Below are 21,962 nucleotides of genomic sequence, written 5' to 3'. Positions count from 1 at the left end.
TCAGGAATGTTGGTACTCTCATACGCAATCAATCGTTCCAATTTGGCCCTAATGACTCGCACATAACACACCATACTAAAGATTATATTACCGCCAAGCTGAATGACCTCTCAGCCGAATAAGTAGTTACACGGATACTGACTAATGGTTCTGTTCTGGCACACAATCACTCCCAAATGTGCTGTTGGCTTGTGAATCAAGTCGATCTAGAGCTGGAATACATGACATCATGAAGTTGTCAAAACCCAAAGACTGACCACAAGTTGCTCACTTCAATGGATGGATTTGAAACCCACTTGAGTATCTCGATGGACCTTTCTCACTAGAGGTAGTCTTTCTTCACTCAGAAGTCGATCTTGCTTGTTCAGGATACCTTTTCAAGCACGAATTGGAAAGTATAGGCAATAAGGGTCTAGTTTCAGGTTGGTCTCAACCTAGCACCGCTGGCCACGCCCCATTGTCCTTCTCAACATGGCTCGTCGAACGAGAAACACGAGGACCTCTTCTAAGAATATTGACCATGCCACCACATAACTTGGAAGGGGCAACATTGACATTTTCGACCCTCCTACAGATGCCAGGGCACGTAGTCTTTTTACTGATTGACCAGCTTGAGATCTCTCTTGTCTCAATACTCTAGCAACTACAAGCTTTCTTGAGTCTACTTCAACAGCTTCCACTTAGTACACTCCCCCAATTGCCCTGCTCCCGCTCCTTGCCCATTTCCGCGTAACTCACCCTCCGCTTCTGAAGACCCAGAATGTAGCCCATGATCATTTGGGCAAAGGCGATAACGGTTTGCGCCTCGTCAACAGCACAGGCGAAGCCCTGGTGGGTGTTAAACCGCATAGCGGTGCGGTTTCGGGTTGTTAAAGGCGTTTGGGACACGAGATGAGCATGTTGTTCGGTTCACCATGGAAACAAGAGTACGACTTCAAAGACATGATCAATCACAGCGTGCTCGACCGTATTGGAATCCGCCGAGTAATCGAATCCCAGGCTGATGAGCAAATGAGCCCAGCACATACGTTTTGAAACCGCAGATGCCAGTCGTAACCAAACGATAGGCGGGACTCCCCGAGAGCTGCCTGGGGTCATGAGCTAGTAGTTTAGCTGGGGGCTTCCGGCCTTTTGGACACCATTTCTAGCGGTTTACTGAGCTAACTAGCCGACCAGTTTTCTACCCTGGCACTCTGGCGAATTATCTAAATCGGTACATTCTATCCCACTGATCAGGCTGTGGATGTTTCCAGACTCTCAATCAACATGAAGAGCAGCCACAGCGGTGCATAGCTGTATCCAATCATTGCCAACCTGCGTCAACTTCCACCGGCCGCGAGACCTTAACGATGGCCCAGGTTCCAGGGTAGAGCGGCTACATCCACAGGCTTCCCCACGCCAAGAGATGTCCTTGGTGGAATTATTGGGGGTTCAGCTCTGCATCCCTGCCAGGGACCGGAGATCACCACTGGTCACCAGGGGTCGCCTCTATTAAAAGTTGAGACCAAGCCTTTCCCACAAGGATGTAGACCCACTGAGATGTGCCCTATGTAGAAGAGGAAGCTCCCCAGGCCCCTCGCTCGCCCGTAAAAAGAGGCACGCGCACAAGGTTTAGAGTCCTCGTAAGTGACCCGCTAATGTACAAGACGGTGACAATGTGCGAACGAGCCCTTCTAATTTCTCCGCCATTGATGAGCTGGTCCCGTTCTGCCGGCTTCCTCTTTGAGACCCCACGATGCCCCTTTCCTGTCCGTTCAGGTATATAAGCACCATGCCAAGCCGTCGATCGATGCATGTAGTCGACAAATCTGTACACATGTGGCGAGCCTAAAGACCACTATTCATCGTCCTAAGCGGTTAAAATTTCCCTTTTCGTCGTTTCAATATGACCTTGAAGCAGTCTTTCGGTGCCGTGGCCGCACTGGTCGCGACTGTCCTCGCCGCTGCAAGAACCAGCCCTCCAAGTGGCAGTATCACAGTGTGCTCATCCGGCTGCAACTACAACACCGTATGTTTCTTGATCGTCCCAGGCTTGTCACACACTTCTTGACTAACGTTTCACCACAGATACAAAAAGCAGTCAGCTCCATCTCCACGTCTTCCAAAGACGAGCACAGCATTTTCATCTACTCCGGGACCTACACCGAGCAAGTCACCATCCCAGTGCTGAGTGGGAAGCTCAACATCTACGGATATACCAAGGACACTACCGACTACTCAGGCAATGTGGTCAACCTCCAATGGAAGTCGGCCCTGGCCACTGGGGCAGCCGACGACGAGCACACCGCGGCGCTGATTAACACCTCGCCGAACGTGGCCGTGTACAACATCAACATCAAGAACACCTACGGCAAGCCTTCCGGCAGCAATGGGCAGGCAATAGCTCTCTCCGCCTATAACACTAAGCAGGGATACTACGGTGTCGGCCTGTAAGTTCCCCGTTCGCTCGGGAATAAAGGCACCATTGTTTTACTAACGTGGCTATGTTACCACAGATACGGGTACCAGGACACGCTCCTCGCCGAGACCGGCAACCAGATCTACGCCAACAGCTACATCGAGGGCGCCGTGGACTTCATCTTCGGGCAGCATGCCCGGACCTGGATCACCAACTCCAAGATCGTCTCCGTCGGCGCCGGCGCCATCACCGCCAGCGGCCGGGCGTCCTCCTCCGACACGTCCTACTACGTCATCACGGACAGCACGATCGAGGCGGGCTCCATCTCGGGCTCGTCGGCGCCCGCCGCGGGCACCGTCTACCTCGGCCGGCCGTGGGGCCAGTACGCCAGGGTGGCGTTCCAGCGGTGTGATCTGAGCAATATCATCAACTCTGCCGGGTGGGAGGTCTGGAGCGCCAGCGACACCAGGACGCAGCATGTCTCCCTGGCGGAGTATGGCAACACCGGTGCCGGGGCCAAGGGCACGCGGGCGAGCTTTTCTTCCAAGTTGAGCAGTGCCCTTAGCATTTCTACGGTCTTGGGCAGTGATTATGCTGCGTGGGTTGACTCTGCTTACCTGTGAGTTGGCGAGGGAGCTGTTCCTAATTATGTCTTCCTTTGTAAATACTTTTCGTCCGATTGAAGCAATATGTATATATTTGCTGCCCTTGATGCGGCGCTGCTTATAACTGGACAGTCTCTTGGTGATTGTTTCTTCAAGCCGAATAGCAATATTTTCCCACAGTCTTCCTTCGTAGTTGCTCACAATGGATATCATACGCTACCCTGGTCCCAAATTTGAGACATCAACGCTCAGTGCCCATTGGTCTGCTTCGAGGCTCGGGCTTGATCGATCCAGTCGTGTTGATCCTTGAGATATAATTGACTCCGGAGGTCGCCCGACCGCGCATGGCCCTCGAAGTTCTCTGCCCTGGCGCACCGCCCGCAAAGTCTACCGAGCTCGCCGCTCGCCTTTTCAGAGACAACCTCCTGGTATGTCTGCGTCTTGAGGTACTTGCCCACCCAAAGGCCGCCGGTATACCTGCCCGCCTTTCGGGTTGGCAGCACGTGGTTCGTGCCGATGCACTGCGTACATGTCAGCACCACAGACTCATTAGAGATCAACACAAAGAATTCAGAATTTACTCACCTTGTCACCGTAGCTCACGCAAGTCTTCTCGCCCAAGAACAATGCGCCATAATTCGTCATCTCCTCCAGAGCTTCCCTCGGTTTCTGCGTGAGAATCTCGACGTGCTCGCTGGCAAAGTCGTCCGCGAGGGCAAAAGCCTCGTCAAGGTCGTCCACAACCACCACCCCCCCCCCCCATAGTCCCGCCACGACGTCGCCGCGAGCTCGGCCGTGGACAGCGTCTTGAGCTGCTCGTCGACGAGCCGGATGGACTCCCTGGCGACCTCCTCGCTCGTCGTGATCAGCACGGCGGGCGTGTCGGGCCCGTGCTCCGCCTGCGAGAGCAGGTCCGTCGCCACGGTGAAGGGGTCCGCGTGGCCGTCGGCCACGACGAGCGTCTCGGTCGGCCCGGCGAGGAGGTCGATGCCGATCTCGCCGAAGAGCTGGCGCTTCGCCTCGGCGACGAAGGCGTTGCCGGGCCCGGCGAGGAACTCGGCCGTTGATGGGCGGCGTGCATGCTATCACGTGCTTGACGCCGGCGACCTTGGCGGTTGTGATGGCCATGTGTGCTGAGGCGAGGAGGGGATAGCGGCCGCCGGGGATGTATGCCCCTGCCGTGCTGATGGGATTATTCCTGTGGCCGAGGAAGACGCCCGGCTGGACTCTCGATCTCGACGTCCTTGATGGAGTCCCTCTGTGCCTGAGCAAAGGTGCGGACATTCTTCTGCGCCTCTTTGATGTCCTTGATGGTCTGCTCGGGAACCTTGGATATGATGTCCTGTATTTGGCTATCTGATAGCTTGAACGACTCGGGAGCCCACTTGTCGAACTTCTCGGAGCAGGTCCGGACGGCTTTGTCTCCATTGGCTCGGATGTCGTCAATGGCAGACTTGACGATCTCTGTAACTTTCTGAGAGGCAGCAAAGCTGGCTGTTGCTCCAACGAGGGGAGACTTGAGACGACGAGCGACCATGTTGGCGTGCTGCTTGGCTATTCCGATTTGAATCGATGACGGGGATCTAGCCTCTGATATTCCAGGGTGGATGATGTTTCGTGTGAATGTTGCCCAATTCTTGAGGCATTCTCCAACGGCATTCCCCTCCGTTCTTATACAACCAGAGCCGGAACACATCTTCTCGAGGAGCCGATGCCGCAGAGAAACCCGAAACAGCTGTCGGTACCTACCCGGCAACAGTGTCTTCATGATAATGTCAGGAGAGAATACCGAGCTAGAAACACGCAAGACTTCCGAGTGTGTCAGTCTCTAGCCCGTGGAAATGATGCTGACCGGGCTGAAGCCGAGCTCCCAAAATCCAGGTTCCCGGTGGGGCCGGCCGAACCCCGTCATAGGACAACCGAACCCGTCCACCCCGCGATTTACCATTTGAGCAACGACGAATGCTGGGGATCGATAACAGGAGCTCCCAGTGTCCTGTATTGGGACATCGCATGGTTACTCATGGTTGTTTTCCCTCGGGGCAATCTGCTTCCGAATTGGACCTTACGTGTGTAGGCATGCGGGCGTGGAGGAAGAACAGAACAACTGCCCCTCGCCATCTACCAGCACACCATTCTTGATGCCCACTTCGGACTCTAGTGTAATTCAACCCACAATGTAGATCAGAGAATAATAATAACAACTTTATCCCACCTAGTCGGACGTCGCATTACCAACCGTCCCCTTCGTCCCATGTCTCCGCCTCCGCATGCCCACGCCGCCACAAGAGCATCGCCGGCAGTCTTCCGGATGCTCGCCCACATCCCGAGGCCCTACCTTGGGTGAGGTGCTTCGAGTTCGGTTGACTTGGCCAATGCCACCAGGAAGAAAAAGAAGGGAAGCACTCAGAAGGCACAAATTGTTCTAGCGGCCCAGCAGTGCTATCCTTCCCCCCCTGACTGCTCGTGTCCGGGCCGTTGGACTCATTAACTGCCACTTCGATGAGCCCCGCCCGGCGGGACGAAATGAGGACCACCATGTGCTGCTGCGGTACCAGCTCTGTGGCTCGAGATGGGTACGGTAAAGTGGGTAACTAAATACTCCCCGAGCCCAGGCGAGCGAGCGTGCACCGCGTGCCGTCGTGCCGGGCTCCGATACAGTGGAACGAGAGGCCCGGCCGACCCTGTGCACGGCGTTGTTACATCATAGGTATGCTCAGTCATTAAACATTAAGGCGATGGTGTTGTCTCAAATGTCTTGGGCAGGCAGAAACAGTTCCACGCCTGCTCCGACTCTGCAAGGCCACATCATGCTCGCCAGCAGAGGCCCGCAATGCCACAGCCGGCGAATCCATGAGGATGCAGCAGCAGCTGCGGGTCGTCAGCGCAGGTGGATAAAAACCTTCTCGAGTCGTGTGGGCGGCGCTTCCACAGCTGCAGGCAGCGGCAGTGGCAACGTTGACAGCATGTGCAGGCGCCCGACTTTGTTTTGGCGTGTTGACAAGTCGCACCGTCCACCATTTGACGGTCGGAATTTGCCAATGCGACTGACGATCCTGGCTGATCCTAATCAGCACCTGAGCTGAGGAGGAAATGATGAAATGCCAAAAAAGCATAACATTAACAGCATGTGCTTTTTTCCTTTTCTTTACCTAGACTATCATCCCGGCCTGCCCTTGGGGTCTCGGCAACTTCTCCCTGGAGCTGACGGCTTCACCCACGCGTCCAGACCGTTCAACCGTCTCCCTGCCCAGTCCCTCCTCGGCCCATTCGCAGATAAACGAGCCGCATGGGCGGCGAATCAAGCCGACACTTGCGTCCAGGGAGGGTTGCAGCGATCGCCAGGACCGCAGAGCTGGGCGCCCAGCTCTTTGAGCTCTCGAGCTTACTCCCACGCTAAGGCAAGCCCAGCGTTCCTCCACCGCCAGCCAGCCAGCCAGACAGCCCTGTGAGTTGCTGAGAGGGGGGATCAGAGGGGGTGAGGGCGAGAGCACTAGTATAGTGTAGGGCAGCGCAACCCTGCGCAACACAGCACAGCATGACAGTTCAGGCGGAGCCAGAGGCAAACCCTGGTCACAATCAGGCGCCAACCCAGCAGCAGGATCAGGACCTGGACAAGAACCTCGACCAGGACCAGGACCTGGGCCAGCAGCGCCTGGACGTTCCCACGCCCACTGCAAAACCGTCCGCAGGCCGCCGACTCAGCGCCGCCTCTGATGTGTCCGTCTCCAACATCTCCACAACCTCATCCGGCAACGAGAAGTGGCTGTCTCCCCTGGACAGATTGTCACTGCAGCCCTCTGAGAATGTTGTCATAAACACCAGTGCAGAACGGACCATGGACGACGATGGGGTCGACCTGAGCTCCCTCAAGGCGGGGCGCCCGGGGCCAGGACCGATACAGCGACGAGGACCGGAACCACTGTACCACCAGCAGAATGCATCCACAACTCGCATGCCCTTCCACGGCGACGAGTCCTTTCCCGGCACGCCGCAGATGTACACGCCCGAGCCGTACAACAGTCAATATGCGGGTGCCCAGCGAGACTCCCAGGCAGAGCTGCTCCTCGACTCTCAGCGGAACCGGCACTCATCCCGCTCTGTCTCGTTCGGGCCGTCGACGACCTTCATGTACCCCGGCCAGGACAAGGCGCCTCCGAGCCGGGCCAGCAGCCGGCGCCCTCGATCATGCAGCCCGAGATGGCACTCCTCATTCAGCATGTACATATGCTTCATCTTCGGGCTCCTCTGTGCCGTCGGCCACCACATCTTCTACGCTTCGCTCGATGGTGAGCCTGCTGAGAGCCAGACCGAGATGCTGCGGTACGGTACCTTCCTCGCATATGCAGCCAAGGCCGGCTTCAGTGCTGCTGCTATCTCAGCCTTCAAACAGCGCATATGGGTCACCGTTCGATCGAGATTCATGAGCATCTCGGCCCTCGACTCCATGTTTGCCGCTGCCGAGGACGTGACGGCCCTGCTCAACTGGGAGTTCATCAAGGACGCGAAGGCCGCTTTCGCTCTGGTCTTCTTCGCCTGGACGACGCCCCTGGTGGTCATTCTGACGGCGAACACGCTGTTGGTGGAGCCTCGAACCATAGTGAGCAACACGACGTGTCCCTCGGTACGCAGCTTGAACTTCACCTATGAGGATCTCAACGACTGGAGAAAACCGACCCGGATAGATGGCTTGTTTGAGATACCCGTGTCAATCTGGAACACTACCAAGCGGGACGGCCAGACCGACGACGACTGGTTCGACTACTACACTGGGCCAAGTCCAAACTTCCAGCAGACAGCAACACTGGGTGCCTTCCTGCAAGAGGTTGTCGCCCGGAAGAATGCATCCTACGAGGTATGCGAGTCTGGATATAATTGCACCTTTAACGTCGAATTCACTGCGCCCGGCTACAACTGTACAGAGGTGGCAAGCGGAACAGGCTCGACGCCGGTCAACCTCACCCAGGAGACGGGCGAGGCCGAGCCCCCTTTCGGCACCGACATCCTGCTCCCCCAGGGCCAATACAGCTATTATGCCTATGCTACCGGCGGGGAATACTCGACTACTCAGTTGAAGAACGTCGGCGTGAGCGGCATCCCCAACGTCCCGAACTCTGAGTTACCGGCACACTTCGGAGCTCTAAGAACAGAACCTGTCATCTGGGTCGGTTATGTTGTGCTGAACAAACCAGGAGAGGTACAGCCCAACCGATCTGACCCGGGATGGCAAGACGCGTTTACGCCCAGGATATTCGCCTGCGAGCACCGGGAGACAAGTTACGTCGCAAATTTCACATACACCGATGGAACGCAGTCCGCCAGCATGAGCAGTCGCAAGTTCGGCTCACCGATCATCAACACGACTTTCATTCCAAGTATAGAGGCAAACGACGGCACCGACGATAATATTACCGCCATCCCTGAGGAGAACTACGTCTACCCTACTGACACGGCCCGCTATCGACGGGTCGCTGCGTACCATTCGATCGGTTATATGCTGAGGAAATTCCTAAACGGCACCGTCGCCGTCGAGGACACACTCATCAACCCCATACAGAATACTGAAGCCATCCAGACAAAACTGCTCGACCCGCGCAACAACTACTTCCCCTACCCCGAACTGATGACCATGGTACAGGGGCTCTACGAAGACCTCATCCTCTCCATGTTCAGCAACCCGCAATTCGTCGAGGTCGTCTGGGCCGCGAGGCCCTCGGAGCAGTCAGGCACCCTGATCAAGGGCGGGGTCCCCGCGTCGTCCGGCGCCAAGACAGGCACGGGCGACGAGTCGGACTACTACTACGACTGCACGCGGAGCCGCACCGGCAACGCCTACGCCTACCACAAGCGCGACCTCTGGATCGTGTACGGCATCGCCGTGGTCCTCACGCTCACCTGCGTGACCGTCGGCGCCCTGGCGGTCCGCGAGAACGGCGGCGTCACCCGGAACACGCACTTCTCGTCCGTCGTCGCGGCCACGAGGGGCCCCGCGCTCGAGAAGGTCGCGTGGATGGGGCCGCTCCAGGACAGGGGGGACGTCCCCAAGGACGTCAAGAAGCTCAGGCTGGGCTATGGCATCATGAATGACAGCAAGGTTGGGGGGCTGGGCCCGGGGTCGCCGCCGCCGCCGGAGATCGGGCCGGATCCTAACCTTATTGGCGTCGAGGACTACAGCCAGCGTGTTGTCCCTGAGGGACGAGCGAGCTCGGGGTACTTCGGCAGGAGGAGGGCCTATTCGACCGAGATGAGGTGCGGGTTCGGACTGAAGGGCGACGTGGACCAGAGGCACCGGGAAGGGAGTTTGTTCCATCGGTAAGAGGGGTGAGGGGCATGTCTACAGGGTGCGAGGCGTACGGGAAGTCATGGGCACATGCGTTCTTGGAAACTCTAGCTTGGGGAAAAAGGGGCGTTGTGGCTTTTTGGAATGATACCATCATCGCAATATCTAGCACCGTAAATCTATCCATGTCTCTAATGCGAATTATTACCAACCCAGGTGCCTCACGTGTCAGTTAGACCCAGAGACAACGCCAGCGTCCTCCTGCCCCGACTCCTCCAGCGCCTCCTTCTCCTCGACCCTCAGCTGGCTCTCCGCCTTCCCCGTGTCAACAAAACAAAACAGCACCAGCGACGCGGCGGCGCAGCCCGTGCTGAACCACAAGGCCGCCTTGTAGCTGACCATGGTGCCGCGGTGCTCGTAGCTGGCCGCCACGACGTCCGAGATGCCCAGGAACAGGCTGATGGGCAGGAACAGGATGCTGTAGATGAGCGCGCCGGCGGCGCCCTGGTCCTTCTGCGGGATGTTGGTTGTGATGAAGACGTTGGTGACGTTGAAGGCGATGTCGACCCCGAGGGTCGCGCCGATCATGGAGGGGAGCACCCACGCCCAGTAGGACCCGCCCTCCGGGATCAGCGCGAAGAGGAGCACGCTGATGACGCTGCCTGCGCCCGCGATGATCAGGAGGATGCGGCCCGGGAGGAGGTGGAGGGTGAAGCCCCCTAGTGTGGCCAGGACGACGCCTCCTGCTGCCATGGGGATGAAGGCCAGTGCTGTTGAGAGGACGCTGTACTCCATGACTGTGTAGAGACTTTGGTTCGTTCGATGTTAGCGTGCTGCTCCGAGTGTTTAAAGGGATTGATGGATGCTTGTGTACTTACTAGAAACTGGCGTAGTACATAAAGATACCGAAGTTGCCGTATGAAAACACGAGGGCGGCCAGGATCGTCTTGACATACTTTGGCCTGAACAGGCTCCCTGGCAGAAGGGGCTGCTCGGCGACGTTGCGCTCAACGAAGAAAGCTATCCCCAGCATCACGAAACCCAGCACGACTGTGACTACGATGTAGTCCGTCGCCCAGCCCTTTGGCGCATGAGCGCCATCCGTGACGGCAAACACGATCAGGACGAGGGCGGGGACCGTGGTGAAGACGCCCCAGTAGTCCATTTTGACTCCCGGGGTCTGCAGGGCGCCCCGCGGGACGCTGAGGTAGGCGCTGACGGTGCAGAGACCGATGACGATGGCGCCGAGCCAGAAGTACCACCTCCAGCTCAGGTACTCGCCCGCGATGCCGCCCATGATGACGCCGAAGAAGAAGCCCAGGGGCGCGAAGGCCCCGTACAGGCTGAAGATGAGGTTCTTCCGGGGTCCGGGCCTGTAGATCTTGCCGAGGATCATGATCCCCGTGGGCAGGAAGGCGGCGGGGCCCAGCCCCTGGAGAGCCCGGGCCGCGATGAGCATGTGGTAGTTTACGCTGAACCCGGCGATGACGGTCCAGACCACGAACCAGGCCAGGCCCGAGGTGAAGACGATGAAGCCGCCGTAGATGTCGCCTATCCTGCCCAGCGGGAGGAGGATGGCGCCCACGATCAGGGCGAAGACGCTTGAGGGCCATATCTGGGCGGCGATTGGGATGTCGAGTTCTTTTGAGACGGTTGGGAGGAGGATGTTGAAGCCGGAGACGAAGTATTCCTGGCGTTGTAGATAATATGTTAGAGTGATGACGGGAGGGAATTAGGTAGTTGATGTGTGGTTATCTAGATGTATCAGACTAACCGACATCAACATCGACACTAACATCGACGTGCAGAAGGCTATCTCAGAGATCGCAGTCTTGAAAGTCTCCGGCCGTTGACGTCCCAGACGCTCCAAGTCGGCCTTTTGGAACGTGGCTGGGTCTTGTGCCGTAGGAGAGACATTGCGCTCTGTGTCCGACTCCGGCGAAGTGGACATATCGTGAAGGGTCATACTGTCGACTCAAGAATAGAGTATGGATAGATGATCCGTTGCACGTCTCACTGCGGTTGTTCGAACTTGAAGTGGTCACCTAAATCCATCCCACTGTTTCTCCCGATGGCAACAGCATCTTTCTTATACGTCAAGGTGGGTCAAGACGTTTTTCGACTCCACTTGTGCGTTGGAAAAACATGACAAATGACAGGAAGACATACTCCTCCTGCTGTCTTCAGTTTCTGTCTGCAATTTCTAATTGTCTTTGAAATACATGGTGTAGAAAAATGTGTCACGGCCTTGGTAATGACGACCCTCGATGCACGAGTTGCCATTCTGCTACCAAATGCGGCAAAGGTCGACGGACAGGGGCGACGTTCCCGTAGTCAGGGTCGTCACGGACGTCTGGGCCTAGTCCCTCGTCCGGGATGGTGGGTCGTCCGTCGGGGCTAATGCACGATTTGTGTCTTGGCTACCTAATTAGGAATGAAGAGAAGCTTATTACGTACGGGGATTGCTGACAAAGAGAAGGGCGGCGTTGGCAATGACAAGTCGTGCTCAAAACAAGAGCTTCTTTGTCTAGTCCAACATCTCAGCCTCGACTTTCTACCATACAATCACATGTGGACTCCACAGTTATCCCCCACCACATGCCTCGTTCTAGAACTTTGTGAAGCTTGATCTGTTCCGTTGGGGATAGAACTTTCTCGGCATACTATGTCTGTACCTTGCCTTACATCTAGCCGAACATACCCAGCCTGCGTGTGACTCACAGTACTACTACGGCATGATAGACGCGGACCCGATTCGGCTGAACGCATCCCCGCCCACGAAACCGTGCCATAATTGTCGGAGGAGGCGGCTAAGGTGCGATCGTTCTATTCCAGACTGTCATAAATGTGTCAGCAAAGGTGAGAAGTGTCTGGGTTATGGCAACCTGCTCCGGTGGACCAACGCCGTGGCCGTCAGGGGCAATCTCGCAAGCCAAATATCACAACACCAAAGCCATAGCCGGCCCAAAGATGTCATCATTTCACATAACGTTCTGCCAAAAAGGTGCCAAAAGCCGGACACGGTGCTTCAATGTCTTCAGCTTCCCCTGATCGACCCTTTGCTGGTCAGCCTCAAACCTCAACACCGTGTCTATATCGGCCACTGTGAGTCGCATCAGACACCTATTCAACAGACAGCTTGACAACGCACGCATCTGACTCTCTCATGCAAAGTCGAGCGATCCGTCTGTAAAGACCTAGTCTCGTGGGACCACCAAGACGCCTACAACCCGTTCCGCTCCATGCTCTCCCTAGTAGACAGCTTCGATTACATCCGCGAGATAACCCTCGCCACCGCCGCGGTCCACATGGTGACCATCCGCCGGAACCACGGGCTCACCTACCAAAAGGAACTCGTCGACGCCCTCGCCGCCAAGGGCCAGGCATACCGCCTCCTCCGCCGCGCCCTCGAAAACCTGGCCGCGGTCGACAAGCCGATCGCCGTGGTGGCCGTGGTATTCTTCATCAACTTCGACCTCATCGAGTCCGGGCGCGGCTCGTGGAAGACGCACATCGAGGCCGCGGGGAATCTTCTCAGGTCGATCCACGCCATGGAGATCAAGAACCAGGTCCCGCCCAGCATCGCCAAGCTCGCCGACATCGTCGTCGCGGACTGCATCACGTACCACGTGCTCGGCTCGGCCTTTGCCAGCTCCGGGGACACCGCCATGTCGGCGTTCGAGTCCATCGACATCAAGTCCGTCCTGCAGAGGGCAGCGCCGTTCAGCTACGGGTGCTACCCGCCGATCATGCTCGAGATCCTGTCTCAGGCCAGCCACTTGTCTCAAAAGGATATCTCAAAGGCCAGGGACCTCATGAATCAGCTCTGTGTGCTTGACTTTAGGGCCTGGGTATATAGTATCCCGGGCCTGTCGCCGAAGGACGACCTCGAAGTGAGGGTGGCCATAGCAGATGCACATCGGGCCGCAACATGCTTGTACATCCTTCTCGCCGTGCCGGCACTGGAGTGCCACACGCTCTGCGGAGAGTGCATCACGGCGGAGGCCCAGACCCGCACGGTCCTGGACCAGCTGGCGTCTGTGCCGATCGAGCACGCATTGGCCAAGGGGTTGATATGGCCCACCTTCATGGTCGGCGCCCAGACGGACGATCCCGAGGAGCGGCAGTGGTGCTATGGAAGGATGGAAAAGATATGGGTGGCCAGCCCCTTCATTTGCCCCTGGGGGTATATCGAGACTGCCATGACCATGATGCAGCGTGTATGGGAGACCAAGGATGCAAAGCTCAAGAGTGGTGGCGGAGAAGCGGGAATAAATTGGCTACAGGAGTTGAAGGGAGCCCCTGACCACGCTCTGATTGTATAAGACTAATGCGTTTGGTGTTTGGGACTCATGAATTGTTATGTTTTGTAGGACGTAGACCGCATGAGGAATCAGCCAGTAGTATTAAGATGACCATCTGGCTGTTCCCTGAAAACCTCGACGGTCAGTAGAGGGTGAATGATAATTCCGCCTGTTTTAGTCCCACGTAGTGATGCTACACTCGGCCTTGTGGCCCGTTAAAATTGTAATACGAGCTTTCACATCGTACACAATGCATGGTATTGTTACGAACGACTTACCATGACAGGACTTTGGGGTAGATTACAGTACTCACCTGAAGGGGAGAGCACTGGTAGTAGTTCTGTGGCAGTCAATGGTGAACGCTGTCGGCTGAATGCCTCGCTTGAGGACGTGCAGACACTAACTGGGTGATGCGAACCTATACCTGCAAAATCACCTGCCCACACAAGCGAAGGGCCAGAAAGAGCAAGTTTCATTAGAGTTTTGATACTAGGTGATTCACTGCTTAGGTACAGAGAGATACGGATCCTGGAATTGAGCTGACGCAGTGAGCTTGTGTGCCCATCCATTATTCCAGCATGTGGCCACTTCGGTGTGTGCAGTAGTCTGGACCCCATCCCGAACAATTTCCGCCTCGATAATACTGGGCACCCTCGCATTCCTTCAGAGCACACAACGGCGGGTCTGTGTAATCCAGTCGTTGGTACACTCTGACCATTGCCGCGTGCAGGTGTCTGCCTTCTGGGTCTACTCCACTCATCTTAGTCGAGTACAGGCTGTCCCAACTCGCGCTGTAGAAGAAGCACAGAAAATACAACGGGTCGTTGTCAGTGATCAGGGAAGTCTCAAAGATGGTAAACATGTTGCATTTCGGGTAAGCGCCGTTGATGTAGGGAGGCTCGTTGACCCTGTTTATGCTGTTGTACTCGGTGACAGCATTGCATTGCTCGGCGCAGACGGCAGGGTCGTAGCTGGGGCCGGTCCCATTTGGGTTATAGATCTCGCGGTAGACCGGTTCGAGAAAGGTCAGGTAGCCGTCTGCAGGCTCAAGCATCTCTGTGTAAGGGAAAGTAGACCCTGCTTTGGCACTGTTCGGCCTATCATCAGCAAATGTGGCGACTGAATTACCTCAGAAGCGTGTTTCACGAGCATCTTGGCTTCTGAGAAGATGCACGCGAATGATAGAGCACGTACTCGCCACGGGGGCCGAAGAAGCCAAAGTCGCTGAGGTTCTGGCGCGCGGCCTCCTTGAGATAATAATTGGAACCGGCGATGAGGACCTTGAAGTCGCATCTCTCTTCTCCCCGGTTCAGCGAGACTTGCGTGTTAATTGATTGGCCCCATAGAACACACTTGATGGTGGTGGTAGACGGAGGATTCGGGCACCCTTTGTCGTAACTGGGGTCGACGACTGGGTCTCGCTCGTAGTCTAGAAACCAACGCTAGCTGTCAATGGATGCCCTCGAAGAGACATAACGCAAGCGTCACGTACAAATATTGAATGAACTGCAATCTCCAATCGCGTTGCATTGTTCGGCGCACAGCGCAGGGTCATAGTCTTCCAGATAGTTAATCCCACGAAGAACCTTGCCGTAGACGCTGCCGTTCAAGGCTTGCCCAACCAGCTTGTATCCGAGCGGCGTGCTCGCGATACGCGCATTGGCGAAGAGCGTGGTGAAGTTCTGAAACTCTGCAGGAGTATCAATATCCGGTCGAGGACCATGTCCGATTATTAGCGGCTCGCAGGGATCGCTCCCATTAGCGATGTGTTTGTCGATGGCCTGCTCAGGCGATTTATCGGCGTGGTGAGTAGAGTGAGGGTGGTGTCGCGCAAGAAGCAACTGAGCGAGGCAGAGGCCCGAAAGAAGGGAGGCGGCACGGAACTGCATTGTTGCGATGGAAGGTTCCGATGAGATCTGAGGCTTTCGTGGAATGTGTTTTGGATGGGATGCTGATTATATGATGCTGTTGTGAGCGAGGATCAATGATATTGGGCTGCAGGTGAAAGGTTGGTGAGCACTCGGATTCTGAAGTCTTGAGAAATGAAGCCATACGGGGACATTGTGTGTGGTTAGCGGACAAGAGAAAGGCACAGGCGCTTTCCATGCCCACCCAGCTGTCCTTCCCGAATCGGGGGTTCTTGCTTCCAAATGGCGTGCACGTGTCACGTCTCTAAAATGCTTTTCAGGAAGTTCCCAAAGGCTGACTCCTGTCCCTCGAGACTGCCCTTTGTGGCTTCATGACTTGACGAAGCAGGCTACCCAAGGTGGCAGGAGCTGTGGCCACCGCCAGGCTAACGGCCCAGGTACATCTTCCCTACGAGTAGAGCACGTTGTAGACGATCAGCCCAAGAGGGTTATGGAATCTTGAATGACGACATACTGGAGACTTGCCTGCAAAGCGTATTGCCACTTTCACTCACCTTATCCATTCCCAACAACAGTCACCCTCTTCGCTCGGTCGATCCAGTGTGCCTATTCGCAATCCCTCAAAATGTCTCTCGCTATCCCTCCTATGAGACCTGACGTTGAAATCGATGCAAGACTTCTATACAATTACCATCGCATGAGCATGCCTATTCAGCAACCTGCAGACGCCATCTTCACCCTCTGCAGCTTCGACCTACGAGTTGCGCACCGCGCTGTGGACCTTTTCAACTGCGGAAGAGGGCAGTATCTGATTTTCTCAGGCGGGCACGGCAAGCATACGTCAAAACTCTTCGCCAAGCCAGAAGCGGAAGTCTTCGCAGACGTTGCACTGGAGCGGGGCGTCCCAGGAGAAAGGATCATCCTCGAGAGGGAGTCGACAAACACGGGCGAGAATGTCCGCTTTACATACGAGCTGCTCCAGACAATGGGGCTGAGGCCGAGGGCTTTGATCCTCGTACAGTCGCCGTACATGGAGAGGAGGACATACGCAACTTTCAAGAAACAGTGGCCCGATGCGACTGTCCAGTTCAGTGTCACCTCACCCCAGTTGGATTTTGACGAGTACCCATGCGAGGCTATTCCAGAGGATTTGTTCATCACTGCCATGGTGGAGACATTGCTACGTATGAAGCTCTATCCGGCAAGGGAATTCCAGATTGTGCAGGAAATTCCAGATGAAGTCTAGATGGCAGGAATGAGACTGCTTGCAGCAGGCTACAACGTACATCCCTGTTGAGACTCCTTGATAGACAATCAGTTATCTTCCAACGGATACTCAGGCAGACCTCAAAATAGAATATTGATAAAATGCTTATGGATAAAACGAATTTTTGTTTCTTGGAAAGTAAGCATGGACAGTCATCTTTGTGCAAACAAACTTGAAGCTTTGCAGTCTAGTCGCAAAACATTATGTGAGCATGGACAAACATTCGCAAGATTTTCAGACGCGCCTAGCAGCCCCAAGGGAGGTGTTGAAGCTCCGGACCTGCCCAGCCAAATGCATACAAAGATGCATCCAAACGCCAAGCCCAGATACACCGTATCCTCCGTTGCGGTCGACTGTACAGAGTCTAAGAAGTCAAATTACTTCTCCATGTGCTCAAATCTGGTCGTTTTAGCATCACCATTGCTGGTCACCTGACGCAGATCATCCTCCTTGAGTACACCAGTCTTCGATATGTGCCTCCACAGGCCCTCGTCGCCCTCACGGTGTTGAGCATGCCCTTTGCCGATAGTAAGGAACGAGTCCCTCAACAGAAGCTCGTCTGGTTCGTACACCATGTTAGCCTTTGACCGCCAAGGGGCTTGGGAAAAGGAAATGGGTATGGCTGGTCAAGCATGGATCTTCAGGTTTTGCGCAAAGAAACAGGGGCAGGGGAACAAAAGCTGTCAAAGGACCTTTGCTTACAGTAGGCGGTGGCAAACAGGGTCGCGGGGATATTGACAAGAATAGCGATTGGGGCGTATCCCATGTATGTGAACGCTTCCGGGCCGTAGAAGATCAAAGCGACGATCCTCGTCCCCAGGTCTCTTGCGAGGTTGGTGGAGATGGTGATATCCGCGAAGCCCCACACCATGTTTCCGTAGGCGAGACCAATGATGAAGGGTGCCGCGTATGGTGACACGAAAGGCTATGAGTGGGTCAGCTATTGTGCAAAGCGTGGGTTGAGACAGGGCCAGGAGACGGAAAGTGGTGCCACGTGCAGGCAACAGGGGCAGGAAGGACTCTTCGAGAAAATGACCAACATTTGCTGGATCTAAGCAGCTCCAGATTATGATGCCAATGAAGGAGTCAACAAAGAACTCAGTCATGAAGACCCAACCTAAGTTGGTTTGGTTTGGGTTTGGAAAAGAGCACAGGATGGATGCCGGTGCTCCATTAGCGACGAGTGGTTTTCCAGCTGCCAGGAACTGCTCGTTGGCGGCTTGGATTTCAGGCCAATACATGCCCATCAGGACACAACCTGCCACAAAGGCACCAAATATCTGGCTGAAAATGTAGTATGGCACCTTCTTCCATGGAAATCCTTGCCAAAGGGCCAGAGCAATGGTGATAGCCGGATTGAAGTGTCCACCGCTCGTCGGTGCGCAAGTGATGATAGCAAAAGCGATGCCAACCGCAAAAGCCCAGCCGATCTGGAAGATACTGCCAAAGGCCGTGACTCCGAGGGGGTTCTCGAGGTTCAGCGTGAAGGAGGCAATCGAGGCTATGCCGGGGAAGACGTAGAAGAACGTGCCTGTGGCTTCTGCCATGCACTCCCGAAGCCAGCGCGGCCGAGCATGTTCCAGGTCGAGGGTGCGCTGCGAGACGGGTTTTCTCTGTACGACTTGGCGACTGACATGGCCGACGACAGCGTCGGTGACACCGATTTCAAGATCGTTGGTTTGAAGGCGGTTGATGTCTGCCATTGTGAAGATCTGGGGTCAGAATCCAAGCTCGAGGGCTGATAGAGTCCCGGTGGGAAGTGAAAATATTTTTATACAACAGTTCAAGTTGAAGTGATCACTGCCTGGAGCAGTGAGGCGGGTCATTCTAAGGGACGAAGATGGGGTGAACCAAGTATTGTAGGCGGCGGCGGCAGAGGGACAGCCCCAAGGGTGAACATGCCGTCCTCGAACACCCGCAAGTCCGGCGTCATTGATCTTGAGCAGGGACAGGCCCATACCTCGGTGCCACCAAAGGATCGCACACTGGGAATAATCACAGCGCGGGCACTAAGATCCGGTATTCCCTGGCTGTATGGTTCAGCCCGCGAACAGTGTGCCGAACTAGTGGTAGTTGGGAACACACTTGCAGACGCGTCTCAATGCCGAGGTTCCCTTCGACGCTACCGCTACATCCCATTGGTCGTGACGCAGGAGGCAAGGGCACCAAACCTGGGGAATTTCGTGGGGAAGGAGGCGGAAAGGGGCCAGAATCTGGGGATTCGATGCTACCGACTAAAAGGACCGAGGATGGGTCGAACCACCCCGAACTAGACCATAATAGAAGCAATATTCGTAAGGATACGGGATTGATAGTCGACACCGCGTGCTGGCCAGGCTGGCCTCAGTCTGAGCATGATCTTCTGGTTCTTCCCTCGTTTCGCGATCCATCCCTCGGCAAGGAGGCCTGTAATTAAAAGTACGCACCTGCAACAAAGGACAGCGAAACTACTCTGCACTAATTGAGGTGGGCGTCTACAGGTTCCAGCCACACCATCCAGAACAGCTAAGGCTATCAGAGTTTGTGGCTCCCGCCAGCCAAGGAAGCTTGTACCCCTCGGAAGCCGGCACGAGGCCATTCCTGGTTCTTCCACTAGCTAAATTTATTCCTCTGTGCGGAGAAACGGTCGACGGGAAGAAGCCCCGTTTAAGATAGTTCAAGTCAAGTGACACCATTCAGATGCGGCGACACTATGCAATACCTAAGATGTGAACACCTTAAATGAGTGGGGCCGGTTCGTTCTGAGAAACAGTTGAGCCGCAATCGTTTTCTGCGAGCCTCTAATCCAGTTTTTCAACATTCTGTCACATTAGCGACATTGTCTGGGGAATGAAGCAAGCAGATGCCGGGGTTTAGATTAAGTCCGATGCAGCCGGTGACAAACACCGAGACCCTCAGACCTGTAGACATCGTTGCGACCATGCAACCCCGCTTCGATGCTCCTTGACCGGTTAAATAGCTGTAGCGCTATTGTTTTCAAAACGTGCGAGTGGCTCACTGTCGGCCTGAAATTTCCACAATCATCATCAATCACTCTTGAAATCTCGCCATAAACAGACAATTCCGAACCATGTCGCAGTCACCGTTGCCTCCCAAGCTCAAGGAGAGTCTAGCCAACTCAAAATGCGAGTACCGCCAACTCGGAAAGAGTGGCCTTCGCGTCTCAGTGCCGATCTTTGGCTGTATGAGCTTCGGTGACCCGAGGACTCTTCCGTGGGCAATTGGTGAGGAAGAGGTGAGTTTGCGAGCACAAGGCCACCCCAGATGATATCATCCACTGATTCTCTCCAGGCACTGCCGCTCCTGAAGAAGGCCTACGACGAGGGCCTCAACACATGGGACACCGCCAACGTTTACTCCAACGGGGTGAGCGAAGAGATCATCGGGAAGGCATTGAAGAAGTACAGCATTCCGCGGCAGAAAATCGTCATTCTCAGCAAGTGCTACGGCGCCGTCGCTGAGGATCCCGAGGGCCGCTACGTCTTTCAGCGAGACCTCTTCCAAGCGTCCAAAGACTACCAGAACCTGTACGGGCTGGGGAGGGCGGCCATCTTCAACCAGGTCGAGGCCTCGCTGAAGCGCCTCGACACGCCGTACCTCGACCTGCTCCAGATCCACCGCTTCGACAACACTGTGCCGATTGAGGAGACTATGAAGGCCCTCCATGACCTCGTGCAGAGTGGCAAGGTCCGTTATATCGGTGCTTCAAGCATGTGGGCGTATCAGTTCGCGCAGCTGCAGTTTTGCGCCGAGAAGAACGGCTGGACGAAGTTCGTAAGCATGCAGGTGAGTTGTCCTAGTCGATGCAGCCCGCTTACTTCTCTTCGTCTCTTGTTGATTGGTTAATGTGAGCTACTTTAGAACCACTACAACCTCTTATACAGAGAAGAGGAGCGCGAAATGAACAAGTTCTGCGATGACACCGGCGTCGGTCTTATTCCATGGGCTCCCTTGTGCCGTGGCCACCTCGCGCGTCGACCTGATGAGTTCGGCTCAACGGAACGAAGCAAAGGGGAGAAGGCCAACTCGGAAATTCCTGAGACGGATCTGAAGATCATCAAGCGGGTCATAGAGACAGCGGAAAAGAAAGACTGGCCGATGGCGCATGTAGCCTTGGCCTGGATCAACGGGAAGGTCGCCTCGCCGATCATAGGCTTCAGCAACGCCGAGAGAATCGACCAGGCTATCACGGCAAAGGGGAAGGTGCTGACCGAGGAGGAGGTCAAATACCTGGAAGAACTCTACGAGCCTAAGAAGGTCTCCGGACACACGTGATCATCAAAACCGGTGTCAAGGGCTTAGCGCTGGTCATATAGGCCATAAAAAAGGTCATCATGCAAGGGGAACTATTCAACGTTGAGTTTGTAGATGACACAGTGTGTTAGCTCCCCGGATCTCACTGTTTTCAACCCAAAGCGCTTTACTGCAGCTTCTTCCGAAGTGACCGAAGGTTTGTTGGAATAAGACATGAGCGGGAACGTTGTTGCTTGCGAAGCGACAGGTAGCCCAGTTCCATCCCTTGTTGCGAGATCCATGTAGCCACCGAAGCCGGCACATAAGTGATGCAGGAGCTCAGGGTATTTGTGACTTGTTAATTGCCTATGGGACAATTCATGAGATCGTGGAGTAAGGGTTAAGCAGCGGCGAATATTTTAACCCCATCGTCGACCATCATACGGGTCTCTCAAAGCAAAAAAGATAAATTAAATCATCTGTTTCCATTGCTTTGCATCCCTCTTGTTTAACCCCTCAACCGAAACCCTGATCCTCAGTGTGTCAATCTCGTCCCACCACATGTAGTGTTTTTGGATGAGTTCGAACCTTGCGAAACGATGAGTTGTGGTGCGAGTCTTGAGACCGCAGTCAGACTGAGTTATTATTCCGAGTTGCCAACATTCTTTCTGAAAATAGGCAAGCCAAACGATTCTGACTAGCAAACACGTCAAAACATGACATGTACAGAATACTCCTTTTCATTGTGGCATACTCTTCTATTTGAGCGTAAAGGTGCTGGATCTTTTTGGCTCTGAGCGTCATCAGCCTGATCTTCCGGCGATGGCTCGTGCGATTAGGCGTAGTCGTATCGCGTCAGGAGAACTATCCCAGCCCGGATCATATTTTCCATCGGTGTGCAGCTGAATTCGAGATCCAGCGCTTTTCTCCTCTTTCAGGGCTTTGCTTATCTCGAGAAAGTCGCTGTATTGCTGTGGATTCATTACGGATCTCAAGGCCTCATCAAT

At 55.1% G+C, this 21,962-nt stretch overlaps 9 protein-coding genes across 9 annotated transcripts; 5 read left to right on the top strand and 4 right to left on the bottom strand.

Moving 5' to 3' along the window:
* Window positions 1–1,885: 1,885 nt before the first annotated feature.
* On the top strand, window positions 1,886–3,021 carry INS49_003658 (uncharacterized protein; the record flags this gene model as incomplete). The annotated part of the gene is made up of 3 exons (XM_043164450.1): window positions 1,886–2,008; window positions 2,068–2,429; window positions 2,496–3,021. The coding sequence occupies 3 exons, from the start codon at window positions 1,886–1,888 to the stop codon at window positions 3,019–3,021; spliced, it is 1,011 nt and encodes a 336-aa protein (XP_043019215.1).
* Window positions 3,022–3,251: 230 nt separating this feature from the next.
* INS49_003657 (uncharacterized protein) lies at window positions 3,252–4,540 on the bottom strand (the record flags this gene model as incomplete). The annotated part of the gene is made up of 5 exons (XM_043164449.1): window positions 3,252–3,524; window positions 3,589–3,697; window positions 3,778–4,058; window positions 4,093–4,178; window positions 4,231–4,540. 5 exons carry the CDS (start codon window positions 4,538–4,540, stop codon window positions 3,252–3,254), a joined length of 1,059 nt encoding a protein of 352 aa, XP_043019214.1.
* Window positions 4,541–6,541: 2,001 nt separating this feature from the next.
* INS49_003656 (uncharacterized protein) lies at window positions 6,542–9,319 on the top strand (the record flags this gene model as incomplete). Its single annotated transcript, XM_043164448.1, has 1 exon — window positions 6,542–9,319. One exon carries the CDS (start codon window positions 6,542–6,544, stop codon window positions 9,317–9,319), a length of 2,778 nt encoding a protein of 925 aa, XP_043019213.1.
* A 192-nt stretch (window positions 9,320–9,511) lies between these two features.
* On the bottom strand, window positions 9,512–11,234 carry INS49_003655 (uncharacterized protein; the record flags this gene model as incomplete). Its single annotated transcript, XM_043164447.1, has 3 exons — window positions 9,512–10,091; window positions 10,162–10,973; window positions 11,058–11,234. 3 exons carry the CDS (start codon window positions 11,232–11,234, stop codon window positions 9,512–9,514), a joined length of 1,569 nt encoding a protein of 522 aa, XP_043019212.1.
* Window positions 11,235–12,018: 784 nt separating this feature from the next.
* On the top strand, window positions 12,019–13,608 carry INS49_003654 (uncharacterized protein; the record flags this gene model as incomplete). The annotated part of the gene is made up of 2 exons (XM_043164446.1): window positions 12,019–12,388; window positions 12,458–13,608. The coding sequence occupies 2 exons, from the start codon at window positions 12,019–12,021 to the stop codon at window positions 13,606–13,608; spliced, it is 1,521 nt and encodes a 506-aa protein (XP_043019211.1).
* A 547-nt stretch (window positions 13,609–14,155) lies between these two features.
* On the bottom strand, window positions 14,156–15,476 carry INS49_003653 (uncharacterized protein; the record flags this gene model as incomplete). Its single annotated transcript, XM_043164445.1, has 3 exons — window positions 14,156–14,675; window positions 14,782–15,016; window positions 15,080–15,476. The coding sequence occupies 3 exons, from the start codon at window positions 15,474–15,476 to the stop codon at window positions 14,156–14,158; spliced, it is 1,152 nt and encodes a 383-aa protein (XP_043019210.1).
* A 604-nt stretch (window positions 15,477–16,080) lies between these two features.
* INS49_003652 (uncharacterized protein) lies at window positions 16,081–16,701 on the top strand (the record flags this gene model as incomplete). Its single annotated transcript, XM_043164444.1, has 1 exon — window positions 16,081–16,701. The coding sequence occupies one exon, from the start codon at window positions 16,081–16,083 to the stop codon at window positions 16,699–16,701; it is 621 nt and encodes a 206-aa protein (XP_043019209.1).
* Window positions 16,702–17,099: 398 nt separating this feature from the next.
* Window positions 17,100–18,425, bottom strand: INS49_003651 (uncharacterized protein; the record flags this gene model as incomplete). Its single annotated transcript, XM_043164443.1, has 3 exons — window positions 17,100–17,281; window positions 17,425–17,647; window positions 17,763–18,425. 3 exons carry the CDS (start codon window positions 18,423–18,425, stop codon window positions 17,100–17,102), a joined length of 1,068 nt encoding a protein of 355 aa, XP_043019208.1.
* Window positions 18,426–19,792: 1,367 nt separating this feature from the next.
* INS49_003650 (uncharacterized protein) lies at window positions 19,793–20,997 on the top strand (the record flags this gene model as incomplete). The annotated part of the gene is made up of 3 exons (XM_043164442.1): window positions 19,793–19,957; window positions 20,014–20,508; window positions 20,584–20,997. The coding sequence occupies 3 exons, from the start codon at window positions 19,793–19,795 to the stop codon at window positions 20,995–20,997; spliced, it is 1,074 nt and encodes a 357-aa protein (XP_043019207.1).
* Window positions 20,998–21,962: the final 965 nt, after the last annotated feature.

The sequence above is a fragment of the Diaporthe citri genome (assembly GCF_014595645.1).
Source record: "Diaporthe citri strain NFHF-8-4 chromosome Unknown scaffold_10, whole genome shotgun sequence".
NCBI classification, from domain to species: Eukaryota; Fungi; Ascomycota; class Sordariomycetes; order Diaporthales; family Diaporthaceae; genus Diaporthe; species Diaporthe citri.
The sequence above is the reverse complement of the archived record's forward strand: the minus strand, read 5'-3'. Positions and strand labels throughout refer to the sequence as shown.